This window comes from Pristiophorus japonicus, chromosome 5, assembly GCF_044704955.1.
Source record: "Pristiophorus japonicus isolate sPriJap1 chromosome 5, sPriJap1.hap1, whole genome shotgun sequence".
NCBI classification, from domain to species: domain Eukaryota; kingdom Metazoa; phylum Chordata; class Chondrichthyes; family Pristiophoridae; genus Pristiophorus; species Pristiophorus japonicus.
Genome location: NC_091981.1, coordinates 223,036,444 through 223,057,500, shown reverse-complemented (window position 1 = coordinate 223,057,500; position 21,057 = coordinate 223,036,444). Strand labels below are relative to the sequence as shown.

The 21,057-nt window shown below is 45.2% G+C and overlaps 1 protein-coding gene across 3 annotated transcripts in view; it reads left to right on the top strand.

The window, feature by feature from the left end:
• olah (oleoyl-ACP hydrolase) overlaps positions 1-21,057 on the top strand; it is a 63,584-nt gene that overhangs the window by 33,450 nt on the left and 9,077 nt on the right. For all 3 annotated transcript variants that reach the window (XM_070881336.1, XM_070881338.1, XM_070881339.1), the window contains 2 exons: positions 2,897-2,996; positions 18,177-18,346. In XM_070881336.1, the coding sequence (XP_070737437.1) occupies positions 2,897-2,996; positions 18,177-18,346 (270 nt within the window). The remainder of the gene's footprint in view (positions 1-2,896; positions 2,997-18,176; positions 18,347-21,057) is intronic.

Below are 21,057 nucleotides of genomic sequence, written 5' to 3'. Positions count from 1 at the left end.
AAGGAAAAGGAGGTGGGGTAGCGTTGCTGATTAAAGAGGAAATTAACGCAATAGTAAGGGAGGACATTAGCTTGGATGATGTGGAATCTGTATGCGTAGAGCTGCGGAATAGCAAAGGGCAGAAAACGCTAGTGGAAGTTGTGTACAGACCACCAAACAGTAGTAGTGAGGTTGGGGACAGCATCAAACAAGAAATTAGGGACGCATGCAATAAGGGTACAGCAGTTATCATGGGCGACTTTAAACTACATATAGATTGGACTAACCAAACTGCTAGCAATACTGTGGAGGAGGATTTCCTGGAGTGTATTAGGGATGGTTTTCGAGTCCAATATGTCGAGGAACCAACTAGAGGGCTGGCCATCCTAGACTGGGTGTTGTGTAATGAGAAAGGACTAATTAGCAGTCTTGTTGTGCGAGGATCCTTGGGGAAGAGTGACCATAACATGGTAGAATTCTTTATTAAGATGGAGAGTGACACAGTTAATTCAGAAACTAGGATCCTGAACTTAGGGAAAGGTAACTTCGATGGTATCAGACGTGAATTTGGCTAGAATAAACTGGCGAACAATACTTAAAAGGTTGACGGTGGATAGGCAGTGGCAAACATTTAAAGGTTACATGGATGAACTTCAACAATTGTACATCCGGGTCTGGAGTAAAAATAAAATGGGGAAGGTGGCTTAACTGTGGCTAACAAGGGAAAATAAGGATAGCGTTAAATCCAAGGAAGAGGCATATAAATTGGCCAGAAAAAGCAGCAAACCTGAGGGCTAGGAGAAATTTAGAATTCAGCAGAGGAGGACAAAGGGTTTAATTAGGAGGGGGAAAATAGAGTATGAGAGGAAGCTTGCTGGGAACATAAAAACTGACTGCAAAAACTTCTATAGATATGTGAAGAGAGAAGTCATCCTCGCTTTAGGGACCGCCTATGATGATGATTGCACGCATCCATAATTTCTTGTTTGATGCTGTCCCCAACCTCACTGCTACTGTTTGGTGGTCTGTACACAACTCCCACTAGCGTTTTCTGCCCTTTGGTATTCCGCAGCTCTACGCATACAGATTCCACATCATCCAAGCTAATGTCCTTCCTTACTATTGCGTTAATTTCCTCTTTAACCAGCAACGCTACCACACCTCCATTTCCTTTCTGTTTATCCTTCCTGAATGTTGACTACCCCTGGATGTTGAGTTCCCAGCCTTGGTCACCCTGGAGCCATGTCTCCGTGATGCTAATTATATCATATTCTTTAATTGCTGCCTGTGCAGTTAATTCGTTCACCTTATTACGAATACTCCTTGCATTGAGGCACAGAGCCTTCAAGCTTGTCTTTTTAACACACTTTGCCCCTTTAGAATTTTGCTGTATGGTGGCCCTGTTTAATTTTTGCCTTGGGTTTCTCTGCCCTCCACCTTTTCTTTTCTTCTTGCTATCTTTTGCTTCTGCACCCATTCTACTTCCCTCTGACTCCCTGTGTAGGTTCCCATCTCTGTGCCATATTAGTTTAACCCCTCCCCAACAACACTAGTAAACACTCGCCTAGGACATTGGTTCCAGTCCTGCCCAGGTGCAGACCGTCTGGTTTTTACTGGTCCCACCTCCCCCAGAACCGGTTCCAATGTCCCAGGACAATATACATCAATGATTTAGATGAAGGAATTGAGTGTAATATCTCCAAGTTTGCAGATTACACTAAGCTGGGTGGCGGTGTGAGCTGTGAGGAGGATGCTAGGAGGCTGCAGGGTGACTTAGACAGTTTAGGTGAGTGGGCAAATGCATGGCAGATGTAGTATAATGTGGATAAATGTGAGGTTATCCACTTCGGTGGCAAAAACAGGAAGGCAGAATCTTATCTGAATGGTGGCAGATTAGGAAAAGGGGAGGTGCAACGAGACCTGGGTGTCATGGTACATCAGTCTTTGAAAGTTGGCATTCAGGTACAGCAGGCGGTGAAGAAGACAAATGGCATGTTGGCCTTCATAGCTATGGGATTTGAGTATAAGAGCAGGGAGGTCTTACAGCAGTTGTACAGGGCCTTGGTGAGGCCTCACCTGGAATATTGTGTTCAGTTTTGGTCTCCTAATCTGAGGAAGGACGTTCTTGCTATTGAGGGAGTGCAGCGAAGATTCGCTAGACTGATTCCCGGGATGGCAGGACTGACATATGAGGAGAGACTGTATCGACTGGGCCTGTATTCACTGGAGTTTAGAAGGATGAGAGGGGATCTCATAGAAACATATAAAATTCTGATGGGATTGGACAGGTTAGATGCAGGAAGAATGTTCCCGATGTTAGGGAAGTCCAGAACCAGGGATCATAGTCTAAGGATAAGCGATAAGCCATTTAGGACCGAGATGAGGAGAATCTTTTTCACAGAGAGTTGTTAACCTGTGGAATTCTCTACCGCAGAGAGTTGTTGATGCCAGTTCATTGGATATGTTCAAGAGGGAGTTAGATATGGCCCTTACAGCTAAAGGGATCAAGGGGTATGGAGAGAAAGCCAGGAAAGGGGTACTGAGGGAATGATCAGCCATGATCTTGTTGAATGGTGGTGCAGGCTCGAAGGGCTGAATGTCCTACTCCTGCACCTATTTTTTATGTTTCTATGTTTCTATCTTGCAAAATCACGGCTTGTTTTGTTTTGCCTTTTGCTTGATCGGTGAATGCAAATCTCTAACATTTGAACCAGCAGTAAGCAGAATGTATATGTGGGATGTGCAGAAAACAATTATAATGCCAAATAAATTACCTGAGTAAATATACCAGTGAGTCGTAATGGGCAATAACAGTGCTTATTCTCATTTCACAGTAGTGAGGTTTTTTGCGCGTACCTTTGATACAAGATCTAGGCTAAAGCTCAGATGGCCTTAACCAGATTTTTTTCTTCTACAGTTTCGGGGCATACCTCAGTTTTGCTACAGCAGAGTACATAAAAAGAAATCACGGTTTGGAGCCTGTGCATCTTTTTGTATCTGGTTCTTCAGCACCACATGTAAGTAAAATAGATTAAAACTGTTTAAAATTATTTTTTATCAAAACATGCTGGAAAATATCCGATGAAGTATACTGTCTATTTCTTAATCTTTAAATGGTGAGCTTCCAACCTTATTTTTCATTCTGGCTGAGCTGAGTAGAAATATGGACTCCATTGAGTTCCATGAGTAATGGACACCTAGAAAGCACTAACACATGATGTGTCATGGAATGGTCGAAGGCAGGTCTGTGCCACCAGTTTACACATGATGGGTTCCTGACCTATGCTGTGCCATGATGAGGAGTCAGTGAGTGAAAGGGAGTTTGATGGGTAAGTCACCCCGAGATGATGGGGAACAAAGAAATGGCAGACCAATTGAACACGTACTTTAGTTCTGTCTTCACAAAGGAAGACACAAATAACCTTCCGGATGTACTAGGGGACCGAGGGTCTAGTGAGAAGGAGGCATTGAAGGATATGAGGAGAGACTGGATCAACTGGGCCTTTATTCACTGGAGTTTAGAAGGATGAGAGGGGATCTCATAGAACCATATAAGATTCTGACGGGATTGGACAGGCTAGATGCGGGAAGAATGTTCCCGATGTTGGGGACGTCCAGAACTAGGGGACACAGTCTTAGGATAAGGGGCAGGCCGTTTAGACTGAGATGAGGAGAAACTTCTTCACTCAGAGAGTTGTTAACCTGTGGAATTCCCTGCCACAGAGAGTTGTTGATGCCAGTTCATTGGATATATTCAAGAGGGAGTTAGATATGGCCCTTACGGCTAAAGGGATCAAGGGGTATGGAGAGAAAGCAGGAAAGGGGTACTGAAGAAATGATCAGCCATGATCTTATTGAATGGTGGTGCAGGCTCGAAAGGCCGAATGGCCTACTCCTGCACCTATTTAATATGTTTCTATGATCACAAAAAAAATTACTGTAAAACAATTAGAAATAGGAAACACTCGGTAGAATCCGCACATATTTGATCACTTACAGGGATTGATAATATGAATTTCTATATCCGTTTTGCACTGCTCCGTGTGTTATGGAATACAGATGCCTAATCCATTGTACACATCATAATGTAACCCTGACGTATCTGTGGCACTTATAGCCTGCACAGCACTTATCTAGTCAGCTCATTGAGGCCCAGGTTTTGGGTGAAGTCTCCAAGAAGTGCGTTGCTTGACATGTCTCTTCAATTCAGTTGGGTTGTTGATTTCTATGCAGTTGTTTGTCATTCACTGCTTCTGTGCTATCTTGAGAGATGAAGGTAATGAAACTTATTGCAGATAACTATTTAATCTGCACAGTTTGTGTTATCTGTTCCTGTTTTCCAAGGAACAGTTTTTGTGTACCGCCTTGGGAGGGGCAATGGGTATTCCAATGGGTATGTCTCTTTAATTGCAGTTACTGGAGCAGGAGGAGAGTCACAGGAGGCATGCATTTGCACTTTAGGAGATAAATGAAGATCTGTTCTTGTGTCATTGTTAACGCGAATGTACCCTCCAAAAATCACTCGTCACTCTGGGTCGGAACCAAACATCAAAACGGTTTATTACACCGGCGGGGAGATGAAGCCACTGGACGATTCAGGCGCTTCTCTCTGCCGAACAAAGGGTTTCATGGATTTTTATATGTTTTACAACAGTTTACTACAGTTAGATCAGCCCATTTTGGCCAGACACTATCCAATCATATTGATTATAGATTACATATAGATTCAATTAAACCAATAGAGTTAGTCTTTAAACGTTAGGTGGCTCGTGTGTTGCCAAGAGATGTGTTTTTAAGAGATGTGTTGCTAACAGTTACTCATAATCTTGTGGCATGGTCCAGGTCCCCCTTTATCTTACTGTCCTTGGGCGCTGTTCTTTGGGCAGTCTCCTTATCCTAGTCCTGTTGCAGAGTCGTATTGTTCTATCATAGACTAGGACGTCTCGTCTGGGGAACAGCTGCAAAGCTGTGGTGTGTTTCTGCGTGAGAACACAGCCATTATCAGTACCTAAAGAATGCAGTCTCTTTTCTGCTGGCTGACATCCATTGGGGCTTTGCTAATCCATGGGCAGCCATCTTTGTACCTTTTACACACACACATTTAATACTACAATTACATATTTCGTTCTGACATCTATGCTACAGGTGCCGTTGCCTTAGTGGGAAATCTCAAACAGTCACCATTGGGGGACCTGTACAAGCCGGGCAGGTTGCACCTCAACAGAACCGGGTTTGCTAGTGCTGTTGAGGAGGGATTAAACTAACTTGGCAGGGGGATGGGAACCAGAGAATAGATTCAGTCAGGAGAGAAGCACAGCTGGAATTGGAAAGCAAAAAAGTAGAAAGTGAATTTGGAAGATAGAGGAAACAAGGGCTAGAAAATAGAGAACAAGGAAGTTTGGCAGATCTAAATGGTACTTCAATGCAAGGAATATAGGGAATAAGGCAAATGAGCTGAGAGCATAGATAGACACTTGGGAGTATGATATTATAGCTATTACTGAGACATGGTTGAAAGAAGGGCAGGTATGGCAGATCAACATTCCTGGTTACAGCGTTTTCAGACGGGATAGAGAGAGGGGTAAAAAAGAAAGGGGTTCGCAGTATTGATTTAAAGAAATAATTTCAGCTGTGAGGAGGGATATGTTGGAAGGACCATCAAATGAGGCTATATCGGCTGAATTGAAGACCAAAAAAGGGGCAATCACATTGTTGGGACTGTACTATAGACCCCCAAACAGTCAGAGGGAGATAGAAGAGCAAATTTCTGTGAAGTGCAAAAACAAAGGGCAGTAATATTACCCTAATATTAACTAGGATAAAATTAGTGCAGAATTCCTGAAATGCTTTCAGGAGAACTTTTTTAGCCAGTATGTAGCAAGCCCAACAAGGGATGAGGCGGTTCTGGACTTAGTTTTAGGGAATGAAACTGGGCAAGTAGAAGGGGTATTAGTGGGAGAGCATTTTGGTGCTCGTGATCATAATTCAGTTAGATTTAGGGTAGTTATGTATAAAGACAAAGATAGAGAAGGAATAAAGGTTCTCAATTGGGGAAAAGCCAATTTTGATAAGCTGAGGGGTGATTTAGCCATAGTGAACTGGAAACGGTGACTTGAAGGTAAATCAGTGTCAGAGCAGTGGGAGGCATTCAAGAAGATCTGGAGGGTTCAGAGCAAGTATGTTCCCTTAAAGAAAAAAGGTGGGACTAACAAATCTGGAGCCCCCTGGATGTCAAGGGACATACAGAGTAGGATAAAGAATAAAAGGGAAGTTTATGGCAGATTCTGAGCGCTAAATACTGCAGAAACTCCACAGAAGTATAGAGTGTGCAGGGGTGAAATTAAAAAGGAAATTGGGAAAGCAAAGAGAGAGCATGAAAACATTTTGACAAGTAAAATCAAGGAAAACCCAAAGATGTTTTATAAATACATTAAGAGCAAAAGGATAACTAAAGAAAGAGTGGGGCCTATTAGAGACCATAAAGGTAATCTGTGTGTGGAGGCGGAAGATGTGGGTAGGGTTCTTAATTAATACTTTGCGTCTGTTTTCACAAAAGAGAGGGGCAATGCAGACATTGCAATCAGGGAGGAGGAGTGTGAAATACTAGATGAAATAAATAAAGTGAGAGAGGAAGTATTATGGGGTTTAGCAGCTTTGAAACTAGATAAATCCGCAGGCCTGGATGAAATGTATCCCAGGCTGTTAAGAGAAGCAAAAGAGGAAATAGCAGAGGCTCTGACCATCATTTTCTAATCCTCTCTGACTATAGGTATGGTGCTGGAGGACTGCTAACGTGGTACCTTTGTTTAAAAAGGGAGAAAGGGATAGACCGAGTAATTACAGACCTGTCAGCCTAACCTTGGTGGTGGGAAAAGTATTGGAAAAAATTCTGAGGGAGAGGATAAATCTTCATTTCGAAAGACACGGATTTATCAAGTACAATCAGCATGGAGTTGTTAAGGGAAGTTTGTGTCTGACTAACTTGGTTGGATTTTTTGAGGAGGTAACAAGGAGGGTCAATGAAGACAGTGCGTTTGATGTAGTGTATATGGATTTTAGCAAGGCTTTTGATAAGGTCACACATGGCAGTCTGGTCACAAAAGTAAAAGCCCATGGGATCCAGGGCAAAGTAACAAGTTGGATCCAAAATTGGCTCAGAGGCAGGAAGCAAAGGGTAAGGGTCAATGGGTGTTTTTCTGCTGAAAGGCTGTTTGGGTTACACAGGAGTCAGTACTAAGTCCCTTGCTTTTTGTGGTTTATATCAATGATTTAGACTTGAATGCAAGGGATATGATTTAGAAGTTTACAGATGATACTAAAATCGGCTGTGTGGTTGATAATGAAGAAGAATGCTGTAGACTGCAGGAAGATATCAATGAACTGGTCAGTTGGGCAGAACAGTGGCAAATGGAATTCAAACCACAGAAGTGTGAGGTAATGCATTTAGGGGAGAGGGCTAACAAGGCAAGGGAATACACATTAAATGGTAGGACACTGAGACGTGTAGAGGAACAAAGGGATCTTAGAGTGCATGTTCATAGATTCTTGAAGGTAGCAGGGCAGATAGATAAAGCGGTTAAAAAGGCATACGGAATACTTGCCTTTATTAGCTGAGGCATAGAATACAAGAGCAGGGAGGTTATGCTTGAAATGTATAAGACACTCATTAGGCCACAGCTAGAGTACTGCGTGCAGTTCTGGTCACCGCATTACAAGAAAGATGTGATTGCACTAGAGAGGGTACAGAGGAGATTTACGAGGATGTTGCCTGGACTGGAGAATTTTAGCTATGAGGAACAATTAGATAGGCTGGGGTTGTTTTCTTTGGAACAGAGGAGGCTGAGGGGAGACCTTATTGAGGTGTATAAAATTATGAGGGGCCTAGATAGAGTGAATAGGAAGGACCTATTTCCCTCGGCAGAGGGGTCAACAACCAGGGGCATAGATTTAAAGTAATTGGTATAAGGATTAGAGGGAATTTGAGGGGAAATGTCTTTACCCAGAGGGTGGTGGGGATCTGGAACTCACTGCCTGAAAGGGTGGTAGAAGCAGAAACCCCCACCACATTTAAAAAGTACTTGGATGTGCACTTGAAGTGCCGTAACCTACAGGGCTATGGACCATGAGTTGGAAAGTGGGATTAGGCTGGATAGCTCTTTGTTGGCCGGCGCGGACACAATGGGCCAAAATGGCCTCCTTCCGTACTGTAAATTTCTAGGATTCTATGAACCATTCATTCTGGACATGTCTGACAGTACATGAATACAGAGACTACACTTTCTCAAAGAAGACATCACTGAACTTTATGTAGTCCTGAAGCCATGCTTACAAATCATTTCAGTAACGGGGACAGCTATGTCAACCACAGTCAAGGTTAACAAGACCTAAAGAGTGATATATGAGGTGCACATTGCTACCAGCATGTTGGTTGAACATACCATTACCATCCTGAAGCAAAGTTTCAGGTGCCTGGACCGACCGGGGAGTGCTGCAGTACAGCCTGACAAAGATATCCAAAAAATGTGTAACCTGCTGGAGTTTACATAATTTCTTCTTACAAATGTGGAGTCATGCACCACAAGGTGACCCTGGCCAAGAGGCAAAAATACATATCAACTAGTCAATCATCCAGAGTGATAAGGCAATCTTTCACAGATACTTTCACTTAACTGCATGAACAGCCAAAGGACAACGGTCACTTCCACATCTGCTCAATACCGCAGCTCAATACCCCTGTGTGTAAAATCAGGACCTCTCATTAAAGCAGGATTTCTTACTAACGACCTTAATCTGTCTCATAACAAAAAACTCTTTCCCCCAGTGATCCCAAATTATATTCACACTAACTGCATATGGGGCAGATGTGTGTTCCCTGATGCTTTCACTTTGTGGCAGTGTTTGTTGTGTCTTCTACTTCCGAACTGTGTACTCTTCTAAATGTTTCCCCAGTCAGAGGAGGAAGTGAGGTGGATGGCTGTTGCATTTCAGTGGCTACCTCCTAGAGATGGAAGTGGTCTAACACCATCTTGTGCTGTCTCTCTAGAAGGATCTGCAGGTTAGTAATTCAGTGACTGCTTGAGCCTGTATGCTGTGTGACACATCTGTACTTCTTTAAGTGGAGTGTCTGGGTTTTATGAATGTGCCATCAGCCTGAGAGACAACCCCATCATCTGTGTAGGCTCTAAACATTTTCCTACTGAGCGGCATTGTGATAGTTCAAGCTGTGTTATGGCTGCCTCAATCTGATTTTCCAACATGGTGAATTCAGACAACACCTGCTGTACGTCGAAACTCAGGGTCTCAAGATCCCTAGCTAATAAATCTGTGATGAAAGATGTTGTGTATCTGTAAAGCATGCACTCCCATGTTCCGCCACCAGGGAGCGCATCCCCTGAAGTCCCAAGGGATCCCAGCATCCGCCGAGCTAAGGCGACTTGCAGGACATTGTGAGTTTGATGGCTACCTGGAGCAGATGCTCAGAGATTTTTTTGTACTGGGCATTGGCCATGAGACCATCCTACGAAAACTTTTGACTGTGGAGACACCGACCCTCAGTAAGGCCATTGCGATAGCACAGGTGTTAATGTCCACCAGTGATAACACCAAACAAATCTCTCAGCATACAAGTGCGAGCAATGTTCATAAATTAACTGGAAATGTACAGGGCAGAAACCATGAGTCTGCAACTGCCAGCAGGCCTCAGGTGACCCAGATGACTCAGAGTCCCCAACAAAGGATGAATGCAAGGCAATTCACACCTTGTTGGCGTTGTGGAGGCTTCCATTCAGCCTATTCATGCCGCTTCAAAGGGTATGTTTGCAAGAGCTGTGGAATAATGGGGCACCTCCAACGAGCTTGTAGATGAGATGCAAGCTCTGCAAAACCTGCTAACCACCACATGGCAGAGGAAGTTCGGTCCATGGTGGATCAAAGCAATATCGAGCCTCAGAGAGGAGGCAGATGCTGAAGTACACGGGATGTACACGTTTTCGACGAAATGTCCACCTATAATGCTAAATGTAAAATTGAATGGCTTACCCATAGCCGTGGAACTGGACACTGGCACTGGCCAATCCACCATGAGTAAAAAGATGTTTGAGAGACTGTGGTGCAACAAGGCACTCAGACCAACCCTGAGCCCCATCCACATGAAACTGAAAACGTTCACCAAAGAGCTCATCACTGTCCTGGGCAGCGCCATGATCAAGATCACCTACGAGGGCACGGTGCATGAACTGTCCCTCTGGATTGTCCCGGGCGATGGCCCCACACTACTTGGAAGGAGCTGGCTGGGCAAAATTCGCTGGAACTGGGATGACATCCGAGCGCTATCACATGTCGATGAGGCCTCATGTACCCAGATTCTTATCAAATTTCCTTCCCTTTTTGAACCAGGCATTGGAAACTTTTCTGGGGCGAAAGTGTGAATCCACTTGGTCCCAGAGACACGACCCATTCACCACAAGGCGCGAGCGGTATCTTACATGATGAGGGAGAGAGTGGAAATCGAGCTGGACAGGCGAGGGCATCATCTTCCCAGTGGAATTCAGCTAGTGGGCCAGCCCGATTGTTCCAGTACTCCAAAGTGATGGCATGGTCAGGATTTGCGGCGATTATAAAGTAATTATTAATCGTTTCTCGCTATAGGACCAATACCCGCTACCTGAGGCAGACGACCTATTTGCAACGCTGGCAGGAGGCAAGATGTTCACCAAGCTCGACCTGACTTCGGCCTACATGACGCAGGAGCTGGAGGAGTCTTCGAAGGGCCTCACCTGCATCAACACGCACAAGGGACTGTTCATCTACAACAGATGCCCGTTTGGAATTCGGTCGGCTGCAGCGATCTTCCAGAGAAACATGGAGAGCCTACTCAAGTTGGCACCATGCACGGTGGTTTATCAGGATGACATATTGGTCACGGGTCGGGACACCGTCGAGCACCTACAGCGTGATTGAGAAAGAGGCATTAGCGTGTGTGTTCGGGGTAAAGAAAATGCATCAGTTCCTGTTTGGCCTGAAATTTGAGCTGGAAACCGATCACAAGCCCCTCACATCCTTGTTCGCTGAAAACAAGAAGATAAATACTAATGCCTCAGCCCGAATCCAAAGGATGGCACTCGCGCTATCAGCGTATAACTATACCATCCGCCACAGGCCAGGCACCGAGAACTGTGCGGATGCTCTCAGTCGGCTACCATTGCCTACCACGGGGGTGGAAATGGCGCAGCCTGCAAACTTGTTGATGGTGGCGCAGCCCGCAGACTTGTTGATGGTCATGGAAGCGTTTGAAAATGATAAATCATCTGTCACGGCCCGCCAGATTAGTGCTTGGACCAGCCATGATCCTCTGCTGTCCCTAGTAGAAAACTGTGTATGCATGGGAGCTGAGCCAGCATCCCCGTTGAAATGCAAGAGCTAATCAAGCCATTCCAGCGGCGAAAGGACAAGCTGTCCATTCAGGCAGACTGCCTGTTGTGGGGTAACCGCGTAGTGCTACCAAAAAGGGCAGGGAGAAGTTCATCTCGGATCTCCACAGCACACACCCGGTATAGTAATGATGAAAGCGATAGCCTGATCCCACATGTGGTGGCCCGATATCAACTCTGACTTAGAGTCCTGTGTACGGCAATGCAGCGTGTGTGCTCTGTTGAGCAACGCGCCCAGAGAGGCACCACTAAGTTTGTAGTCCTGGCCCTCCAGCCCATGGTCGAGGATCCATGTTGACTATGCGGGCCCGTTTCTCGGTAAAATGTTCCTGGTGGTGGTGGATGCTTTTTCAAAGTGGATTGAATGCGAAATAATGTCTGGAAGCACCGCCACTGCCACCATTGAAAGCCTGAGGGCCATGTTTGCCACCCACTGCCTGCCTGACATACTGGTCAGTGACAATGGGCCATGTTTCACCAGTGCCGAATGTAAAGAATTCATGACCCGCAAAGGGATCAAAGATGTCACCTCGGCCCCGTTTAAACCAGCCTCCAATGGGCAGGCAGAGCGGGCAGTACAAAAAATCAAACAGAACCTTAAACGAGTCACAGAAGGCTCACTCCAAACCCACCTGTCCCGAGTACTGCTCAGCTACCGCACGAGACCCCACTCGCTCACAGGCGTGCCCCCAGCTGAGCTACTCATGAAAATGACACTTAAAACCAGACTCTCGCTGGTTCATCCCAACCTGCATGATCAGGTAGAGAGCAGGCTGCAGCAACAAAATGTAAACGATGGTCGCGCCACTGTGTCTCAGGAAATTGATCTGAATGACCCTGTGTATGTGCTCAACTATGGACATGGTCCCAAGTGGATCGCGGGCACAGTGATAGCTAAAGAAGGGAGTAGGATGTTTGTAGTCAAACGAGACAATGGACAAATTTGCAGAAAGCTCCTGGACCAAACGAGGCTGCGGTTCACAGACTGCACTGAACAACCCACAGCAGACGCCACCTTTTTCGAGCCCACAACACACACCCAAAGGATCAACAACACCACCCCGGACCAGGAAATTGAACCCATCACACCCAACAGCCCAGCAAGGCCAGGCTCACCTAGCAGCCCTGCAGGGCCAACAACATGCCAGCCCAGCGAGGGCACAGCCAACACACCAGAACAGACATTTGTACCGAGGCAGTCCATCAGGGAAAGAAAGGCTCCCGACCGCCTCACCTTGTAAATAGTTTTCATTTTGACTTTGGGGGGGGGGGAGTGATGTTGTGTATCTGTAAAGTATGCACTCCCATGTTCCGCCACCAGGGAGCGCATCCCCTGAAGTCCCAAGGGATCCCAGCATCCCTTGGGAGCACTGTATATAAACTGGCCCCTAAGGCCTGTTCCTCACTCTGGAGTGTCTTAATAAAGACTGAGGTCACTGTTACTTTAACCTCCCTGTGTGCAGCCTCACCTGTGGTAGGAACACAATAAAAGCTATGCCAGAACCTAGACCTTATCCAAGAAGGGTTCCACAGTGGAGGGCCTGGAGTGGGCATGCTTTCCATGGTGATCTGTAACTCTGTCAGATGGTCATACAGTTTGTCCCCCAAAATGAATAAGCTGTTTTGCATGAACTGCGTTGGGTGTTAGCCATGGCTCAGTGGTAGCACGCTTGCCTGTGAGTCAGAAGGTTGTGGATTCAAGTCCCACTTCAGAGACGTGAGCACAGAATTCAGGCTGATACTTCAGTGCAGTACTGAGGGAGTGCTGTACCGTTGGAGATGCCCGCCTTTCAGGTGAGACATTAAACTGAGGTTCCGCCTGACTATCTTGTGGACGTAAAAGATCGCATGCCATGATTTGAAGTGTTCTCTTGGTGTCCTGGCCAATATTTATCCCTCAACGAACATCACTAAAACAGATTATCTGGCCATTATCTCATTGCTGCTTGTGGGACCTTTTTGTATGCAAATGAGCTGCCATGTTACATGCATTATAACCATTACTACACTTCAAAAGTTATTCATTGGCTGTAAAGTGCTTGGGGGATCCTAAGGTAAGTAAAGTAAGTAAGTAAGACTTGTATTTATATAGTGCCTTTCACGACCAACAGGCATCTCAAAACGCTTTACAGCCAATTAAGTACTTTTTGGAGTGTTGTCACTGGTGTAGAGTAGGAAATGCGGCAGTCAACTTGCGCACAGCAAAGTCCCACAAACAGCAATGCGATAATGACGAGGTAATCTGTTTTTTGTTATGTTGTTGTTATGAGGGATAAATTTTGGTCAGGACAACGGGGATAAATCCCCTGGTCTGCTTTGAAATAGTGCCATGAGATCTTTTACAACCACCTGAGAGGGCAGACGGGGCCTCAGTTTAACGTCTCATCCGAAAGACGGCAAGGTCTTTGAAAATGAAAATTCTTTCTTTTTCTGAGCTACCAAACTGTTTGTAGGCAAGCTTTGTTTGCAAGCTGTGAATTCTTAAGGCTCAGCAGCTGCTGGAGCTCTTGAACTGACCCTTTAGCCAGCAGGTTGCAGCATCTTCAATTTCATCTGGCTTGTGCTCTTTGCTTCTGACCCCTTCTGCAACTTGTTAACTGACCTCAATGATGTGGATGTATCTGTGTGAGGTGCTCATCTGTGTCCAATAAGAGCACTCTGAACCATTTCCCTTTGGGCACCTAGAGGAACTGAAGAAGAGCATATTTTAGAAAGGTAGCAGTAAAACACTGCTTAAACAGCTTTAAATGGAGACATTGTAATGTGTGAGTTTGTGGTGTTGCCTGGTTAGGATGTTGTGCTGCAGTGTATGTTTATGTCTGAGGGAATGACTGACTGAATAAGGAGAGAAAGAAACAACCGAAGATATTGCTTTGAGAGACCTCTGACCTTCTGCTCCCCCAAAATTGCCTCCTGCCCACAATCTCTACAGCCCTCTCCTTATAAGGAGTCAAAGTTCACAGCTGAGGTGAAGCCTCACTTACTCCATTTGCTAGCACTGGTTATGTGCAGTTCCTGCAAGGAGTTAGTACAGGGACAGATGTTGAAGTAAGCAATATACAAGAAGATGCATGTGGCTCACATGCTCAGACTAGCAGCCACCTTACATGAGTGCATGCAGGTATCTTGCGTGGGCAGCATGCTTTGTGTTTGTTGCCACATGTTATGGACCAAGGTACAAATTCATTGTGACAGCAGCAATGCAGAGCATCCTGTAAAATGTAGGCATGCCTGTAAATTTGTAAATAGATAAACCATTGCTAATGAGCTGTATGTTGTCCTTCTGCGCTGCTGTACCACATCCATAGTAAAGTGCTATTAAGGTACCTTGTAAGACAATGCTGTTAAATTATGCAAAATGTGAACACACTTAACTTGGCAACCTTGCATGGCCCAGCAAAGTTCTTCCTCACCACACCTTCTCCCAAGTTCAGCGGTGAGACAGCATTAATTTTCTCTGTCTCACTATTCAGGCTTCTCGGACATTAGTCTTGACTAGAAAGTGGTCTTCAGCTCCAAAAGTATCCACCCTTATCTGTAGCACCTCCAGCAAAGTGTTTTGGAATTGTTCTGTTGTCCCAAATCCATGCCCATCTTTCCCCGAACTCCCTGTTTGAAACCTTCAATCTAGTTTCCACCTCTGCCACAGTACCGAAACGGCTCTTATCAAAGTCACAAATGAAAGCCTTTGTGACTGTGACAAAGGTAAGCTATTCCTCCTTGTCCTTCTCGACGTGTCTGTAACCTTTGACATGGTTGACCACTCCATCTTCCTCCAACGCCTCTCCACCACTGTGCAGCTGGGTGGGACTGCACTCTCCAGGTTCCATTATTATCTATCTAATCGTAGCCATAAAATCTCCTGCAATGGCTTCTCTTCCCACTTCCTCATCGTTACCTCTGGTGTCCCCAAGGATCTATCCTTGGCCCCCTCCTATTTCTCGTCTATATGCTGCCGCTTGGCGACATCATCCGAAAACACGGCGTCAGTTTCCACATGTACGCTAATGGCACCCAGTTCTACCTCACCACCACTTCTCTCCACCCCTCCATGGTCTATAAATTGTCAGACTGTTTGTCCGACATCCAGTACTGGTTGAGCAGAAATTTTCTCCAATAAAATATTGGGAAAACCAAAGCCATTGTCTTTGGTCCCCGCCACAAACTGAGTTCCCAAGCCACCAACTCCATCCCTCTCCCTCGCATCTGTCTGAGGCTGAACCAGATTGTTCGCAACCTAGGCACATTTGACCCTGAAATCAGCTTCCGGCCACATATCCGTGGCGTAACTAAAACCACCTCCGCAACATTGTCCACCTCCGCCCGGCCTCAGCTCATCTGCCGGTTAAACCCTCATACGGGCCTCAGTTACCTCTAGACTTGACTATTCCAATGCACTCCTGGCTGGCCTCCCACATTCTATCCTACGTAAACTTAAGGTCATCCAAAACTCGGCAGCCCATGAACTAACTCGCACCAAGTCCCACTCACCCATCACTCCTGTGCTCGCTGACCCACATTGGCTCCCGGTTAAGCAACGCCTTGATTTCAAAATTCTCATCCTTGTTTACAAATCCCTCCATGATCTCGCCCCTCCCTATCTCTGCAATCTCTTTCAGTCTCACAACCCCCCCCCCCCCCCCCCGAGATATCTGCGCTCCTCAAATTCTGCCCTCTCGGGCATCCCTGATTATAACTGCTCAACCATTGGTGGCCGTGCCTTCTGTTGCCTAGGCCCCAAGCTCTGGAATTCCCTGCCTAAACCTCTCCGCTTCTCTACCTCTCTTTCCTCCTTTACGACGCTCCTTAAAACCTACCTCTGTGACCAAGCTGGTCACCTGTCGTAATTTCTTCTTATGTGGCTCGGTGTCAAATGTATTTGTTTTGTCTTATAACACTCCTGTGAAGTGTTTGGAATGTTTTATTACGTTAAAAACACTGTATAAATAAAAGTTGCTGTTGTTGTTGGTGTGATCCTCTGCCTTTTCTCTTTGCCTTTGCAGTGTTTTAATATTGCAACTAATTTACCCCACTAAGGGGACCAGAGATCTTTTTAAGAAGTTCCTTGTGGCATATAAGCTGTGTGCGGCCTTTGTTTGCTATCAGCATGTTGTGCACCAAGGCCCCTAAATATTTATTTAAATAAGTTCACAGTTCATACAATCAACTCAGAGGAGCACAGGTACACAGTGGCCCCGAGGGCAGTGCTTTCATCAGTCCCGTAGAACATTCCAGTTTATATGTGAGATGTTAGTATTGCAGTTATATGTATTTAGCAGATTTATTTATTATGCATTGTACAGGGATCAGTGGATTACCGCACATCCTTTCATCCACCATCTCTGAAAATTTCCTTGCTGGCAGTTGCAGGAGTCCTAAATTAAGTACATTTGTGCAGTCTCAAACATGTTCCTCGTGAGAACACAACAAAACAAATCAGACCATAATTTAGCACTAAATTGATATTCACTCAAGGATGGCTGAAGTGAGAAATGAAAGAAGTTCGCTGATGTAACTATGGGCTCAAGTTTCGGCCTGAGTTGCTCCTATTTTTTTTGAAGCAACTAGTTTAGAATGGAGCATCTTAGAAATTGCAATTCTCGGCATTTAGTTTGCTCCAGTTCTAGTGAGTTAGAATAGTTCCATTTTAGAACAGATTTTTTTTTTCAAAAGGGGGCGTGTCCAGCCACTTACGCCTGTTTTGCATGTTTAGGCAGCGAAAACTTACTCTAAACTAACTTAGAATGGAGTAAGTGTAGATTTTTGTATGCTCAGAAAAACCTTGCCTACACTTAGACATCAGGTGTAGGGATTGAGAGATGGGGGTGGGGGGGTCGCGAAGGGAGGTTTAAGTGAAGTGTTTAAAGAGCCACCATCAATAATAAATGATAAATAAATCAATAAACCAACCAATAAATCAACCAATAAATTAAAAAATAAATAAAAAATCACTCAATAAATAAAAAATTATTTCTACTCACCTACTGCAGCACCGGGGAGAAGAGAGGGAGGGAGGGGGGAGAAGAGAAGGGAGGGAGAGAAGAGGGGGTGGAGAAGATGATGAACGGGTGGGCGGAGAAGTAAATGAACGGGGTGGGGGGGGGGAGAAGAAGACAAAGAAGCCAGGCCCCACCGCCCGCACGCAGCCGATGCCGGGCTGCCGACGTTTCGGGTGGGGCTCGCCCCCAGCGAGATGCCGGGCGGGCGGGCCCCGCCGCCGACGAGGTAAGCGGTGTCAGGCCATTCGGCCGGGGATAGGGGCGACGTCCCTTTGGCCAGGGATAGGGTCATCGCTTGGAGACAGGACGCGCTGGGAGGGCTGGGAGCTACTGCGCACGCGCGCAGCTGCCGGCAGTGTTTTTGGTGCAGGGCTGTAGCTCCGCCCCCAACAGCTCCTGCTGCGCAGCGCTGGGCTAGAAATGGGCCTACAGCTATGGAGAATCGCGAGGTAAGTATTCGCCGCAATTTTTGTTCTACAAATTAGGCGAGCCTCTCCAATGTGCGCTGTTCTAGTGGGGGCCCATAAGCTTGGAATTAAGGCGCATTATTGGAGCAGAGTAAATAGAGCTGCATGTAATTTGCGCTGCAACTGATTGAAGTGATTACAGCTGATATTCTAGCACTGATATGCCACACCCTTATAACCATGAAAAATATGCAAACTATACAAATGAATTTGCACTGTTTTTACCTGGCTTCTCTTTTTTATATAAAGGTTAACTGTTGAAATGACACTGAATAACTATGTCACCCTTTTCTCTCATTTAGTCTGCGACTCGTTACCCCATCCAGAAAAGGTCGAATCTCCCAGATGATGAATTCTTGAAATGGATGACATCCATCGGTGGCACCCCACCTGAAATTCTTACGAATAAAGACATTCTGCAATTGTTTGTCCCAGTTTTAAAAGCAGATCTTAGACTTGTGGAATTAATTAGGTAAATCGGCATAATACATAGTAGGATTTGGATTATAAAATAGGTACAGCGTGTCAGATTAAATTTTCAACCTTTTCTCTTTTTTGTTTTTCATGCTGAAATTGAAATGCATCTAATCTTTTTTAGTGTGATCATGTGGCTGTACCATTGTAACAATATGTAATTCATATTGTGAACATGAAAGAATCCAGTTCGATTAAACCCTTCTCGCCTTCAACAGCAGGATATACTTGCATTGGAGGCTGTTCAGAGAAGGTTCACTAGGTTGATTCCGGAGATGAGTGGGTTGACTTATGAAGATAGGTTGAAGAGGTTGGGCCTACACTCATTGGAGCTCAGAAGAATGAGAGGTGATCTTATCGAAACATATAAGATAATGAGGGGGCTCAACAAGGTGGATGCAGAGAGGATATTTCCACTCATAGGGGAAACTAAAACTGGGGGACATAGTCTCAGAATAAGGGGCCGTCCATTTAAAACTGAGATGACAAGGAATTTTTTCTTTGAGGGTTGTAAATCTATGGAATTCTCTGCCCCAGAGAGCTGGGGAGGCTGGATCATTGAATATATTAAAGGTGGAGATAGACAGATTTTTGAGCGATAGGGAGTAAAGGTTATGGGGAATGGTCAGGGAGTGAAGCTGAGTCCATGATCAGACCAGCCATGATCTTATCAAGGGGTCAAATGCTCCTATTTCTTATGTTCTTATGTTTAGTAGGTAAAATGCAGAGTCTTTCAGACTGCATTCTTTCAGACGGTGTACAAAGGTAAACAAACAACTTTAAAAAAAATGTTTGTACAGTAACAAACTTCTGGTTTAGGGTGAAAGAAAATTGAAAGAAAGACAGACTTGGATTTGTATAGCACCTTACACGACCACCAGACATCTCAAAGCGCTTTACAGCCAATGAAGTACTATGGAGTGTAGTCACTGTTGTAATTTGGGAAACACGGCAACCAATTTGCACACAAGCAAGCTCCCACAAACAGCAATGTGATAATGACCAGATAATATGTTTTTTTGTTATGTTGATTGAGGGATAAATATTGGCCAGGACACTGGGGATAACGCCCCTGCTCTTCTTCGAAATAGTGCCATGGGATCTTTTACGTCCACTTGAGAGAGCAGACGGGGCCTCGGTTTAACGTCTCATCTGAAAGACGGCACCTCCGACAGCTCCCTCAGCACTGCACTAGAATGTCAGCCTAAATTTTTTTGTGCTCAAGTCCCTGGAGTGGGACTTGAACCCACAACCTTCTGACTCGGAGGCGAGTGTGCTGCCCACTGAGCCACAGCTGACACTGTAGAATAAAATCCACGGAGCAATCCTGGCATTGATGCTGACCCCAAACAAATTTTTGGGGATCAGCGGGTGGTTACATAATCACCATTCCAGTGTTGGATGCCTGAGTCACCGAGCACAACTTGTCACCTGCTGTGCTGAGGAGGCCAGAATATTTGGATGAAGATATCAGTGCCAGCCCCAGTCCCTCCCCAGCAACATAGGAGCTGTCCTCGCAGCCACCTTTGTAATGGACTAACTAAAAATTACTGTGTTTTTAAAGTGGGCCTTCCTCTTTGGGGTCCAGACGTCATCCCTGGGCCCACATCTGACATTTGACAGCCTGATAGTCCTGCTTTCACTAGGGTTTCTGGTCATTTAAGTCATACAGAAGTCATATCATTCTATAGATATGTGAAGAGAAGAAGATTAGTGAAGACAAACGTAGGTCCCTTGCAGTCAGAGTCAGGTAAATTCATAATGGGGAACAAGGAAATGGCAGACCAATTGAACAAATACTTTGGTTCTGTCTTCACTAAGGAAGACACAAATAACTTCCCGAAAATACTAGGGGACCGAAGGTCTAGTGAGAAGGAGGAACTGAGGGAAATCCTTATTAGTCGGGAAATGGTGTTAGGGAAATTGATGGAATTGAAGGCTGATAAATCCCCAGGGCCTGATAGTCTGCATCCCAGAGTACTCAAGGAAGTGGCCCGAGAAATAGTAGATGCATTGGTGATCATTTTCCAACATTCCATGGATTCTGGATCAGTTCCTATGAATTGGAGGGTAGCTAATGTAACCCCACTTTTTTTAAAAAAGGAGGGAGAGAGAAAACAGGGAATTATAGACCGGTTAGCCTGACATCAGTAGTGGGGAAAATGCTGAAATCAATTATTAAAGATGTAATAGCAGTGCATTTGGAAAGCAGTGACAGGATCGATCCAAGTCAGCATGGATTTATGAAAGGGAAATCATGCTTGACAAATCTTCTAGAATTTTTTGAGGATGTAAGTAGTAGAGTGGATAAGGGAGAACCAGTGGATGTGATGTATTTGGACTTTCAAAAGGCTTTTGACAAGGTCCCACACAAGAGATTAGTGTGCAAAATTAAGGCACATGGTATTGGGGGTAATGTATTGACGTGAATAGAGAACTGGTTGGCAAACAGGAAGCAAAGAGTTGCAGGCAGTGACTAGTGGGGTACCGCAAGGTTCAGTGCTGGGACCCCAGTTATTTACAATATAAATGATTTAGACGAAGGAATTGAATGTAATATCTCCAAGTTTGCAGATGACACTAAGCTGGGTGGCAGTGTGAGCTGTGAGGAGGATGCTAAGAGGCTGCAGGGAGACTTGGACAGGTTAGGTGAGTGGGCAAATGCATGGCAGATGAAATATAATGTGGATAAGTGTGAGGTTATCCACT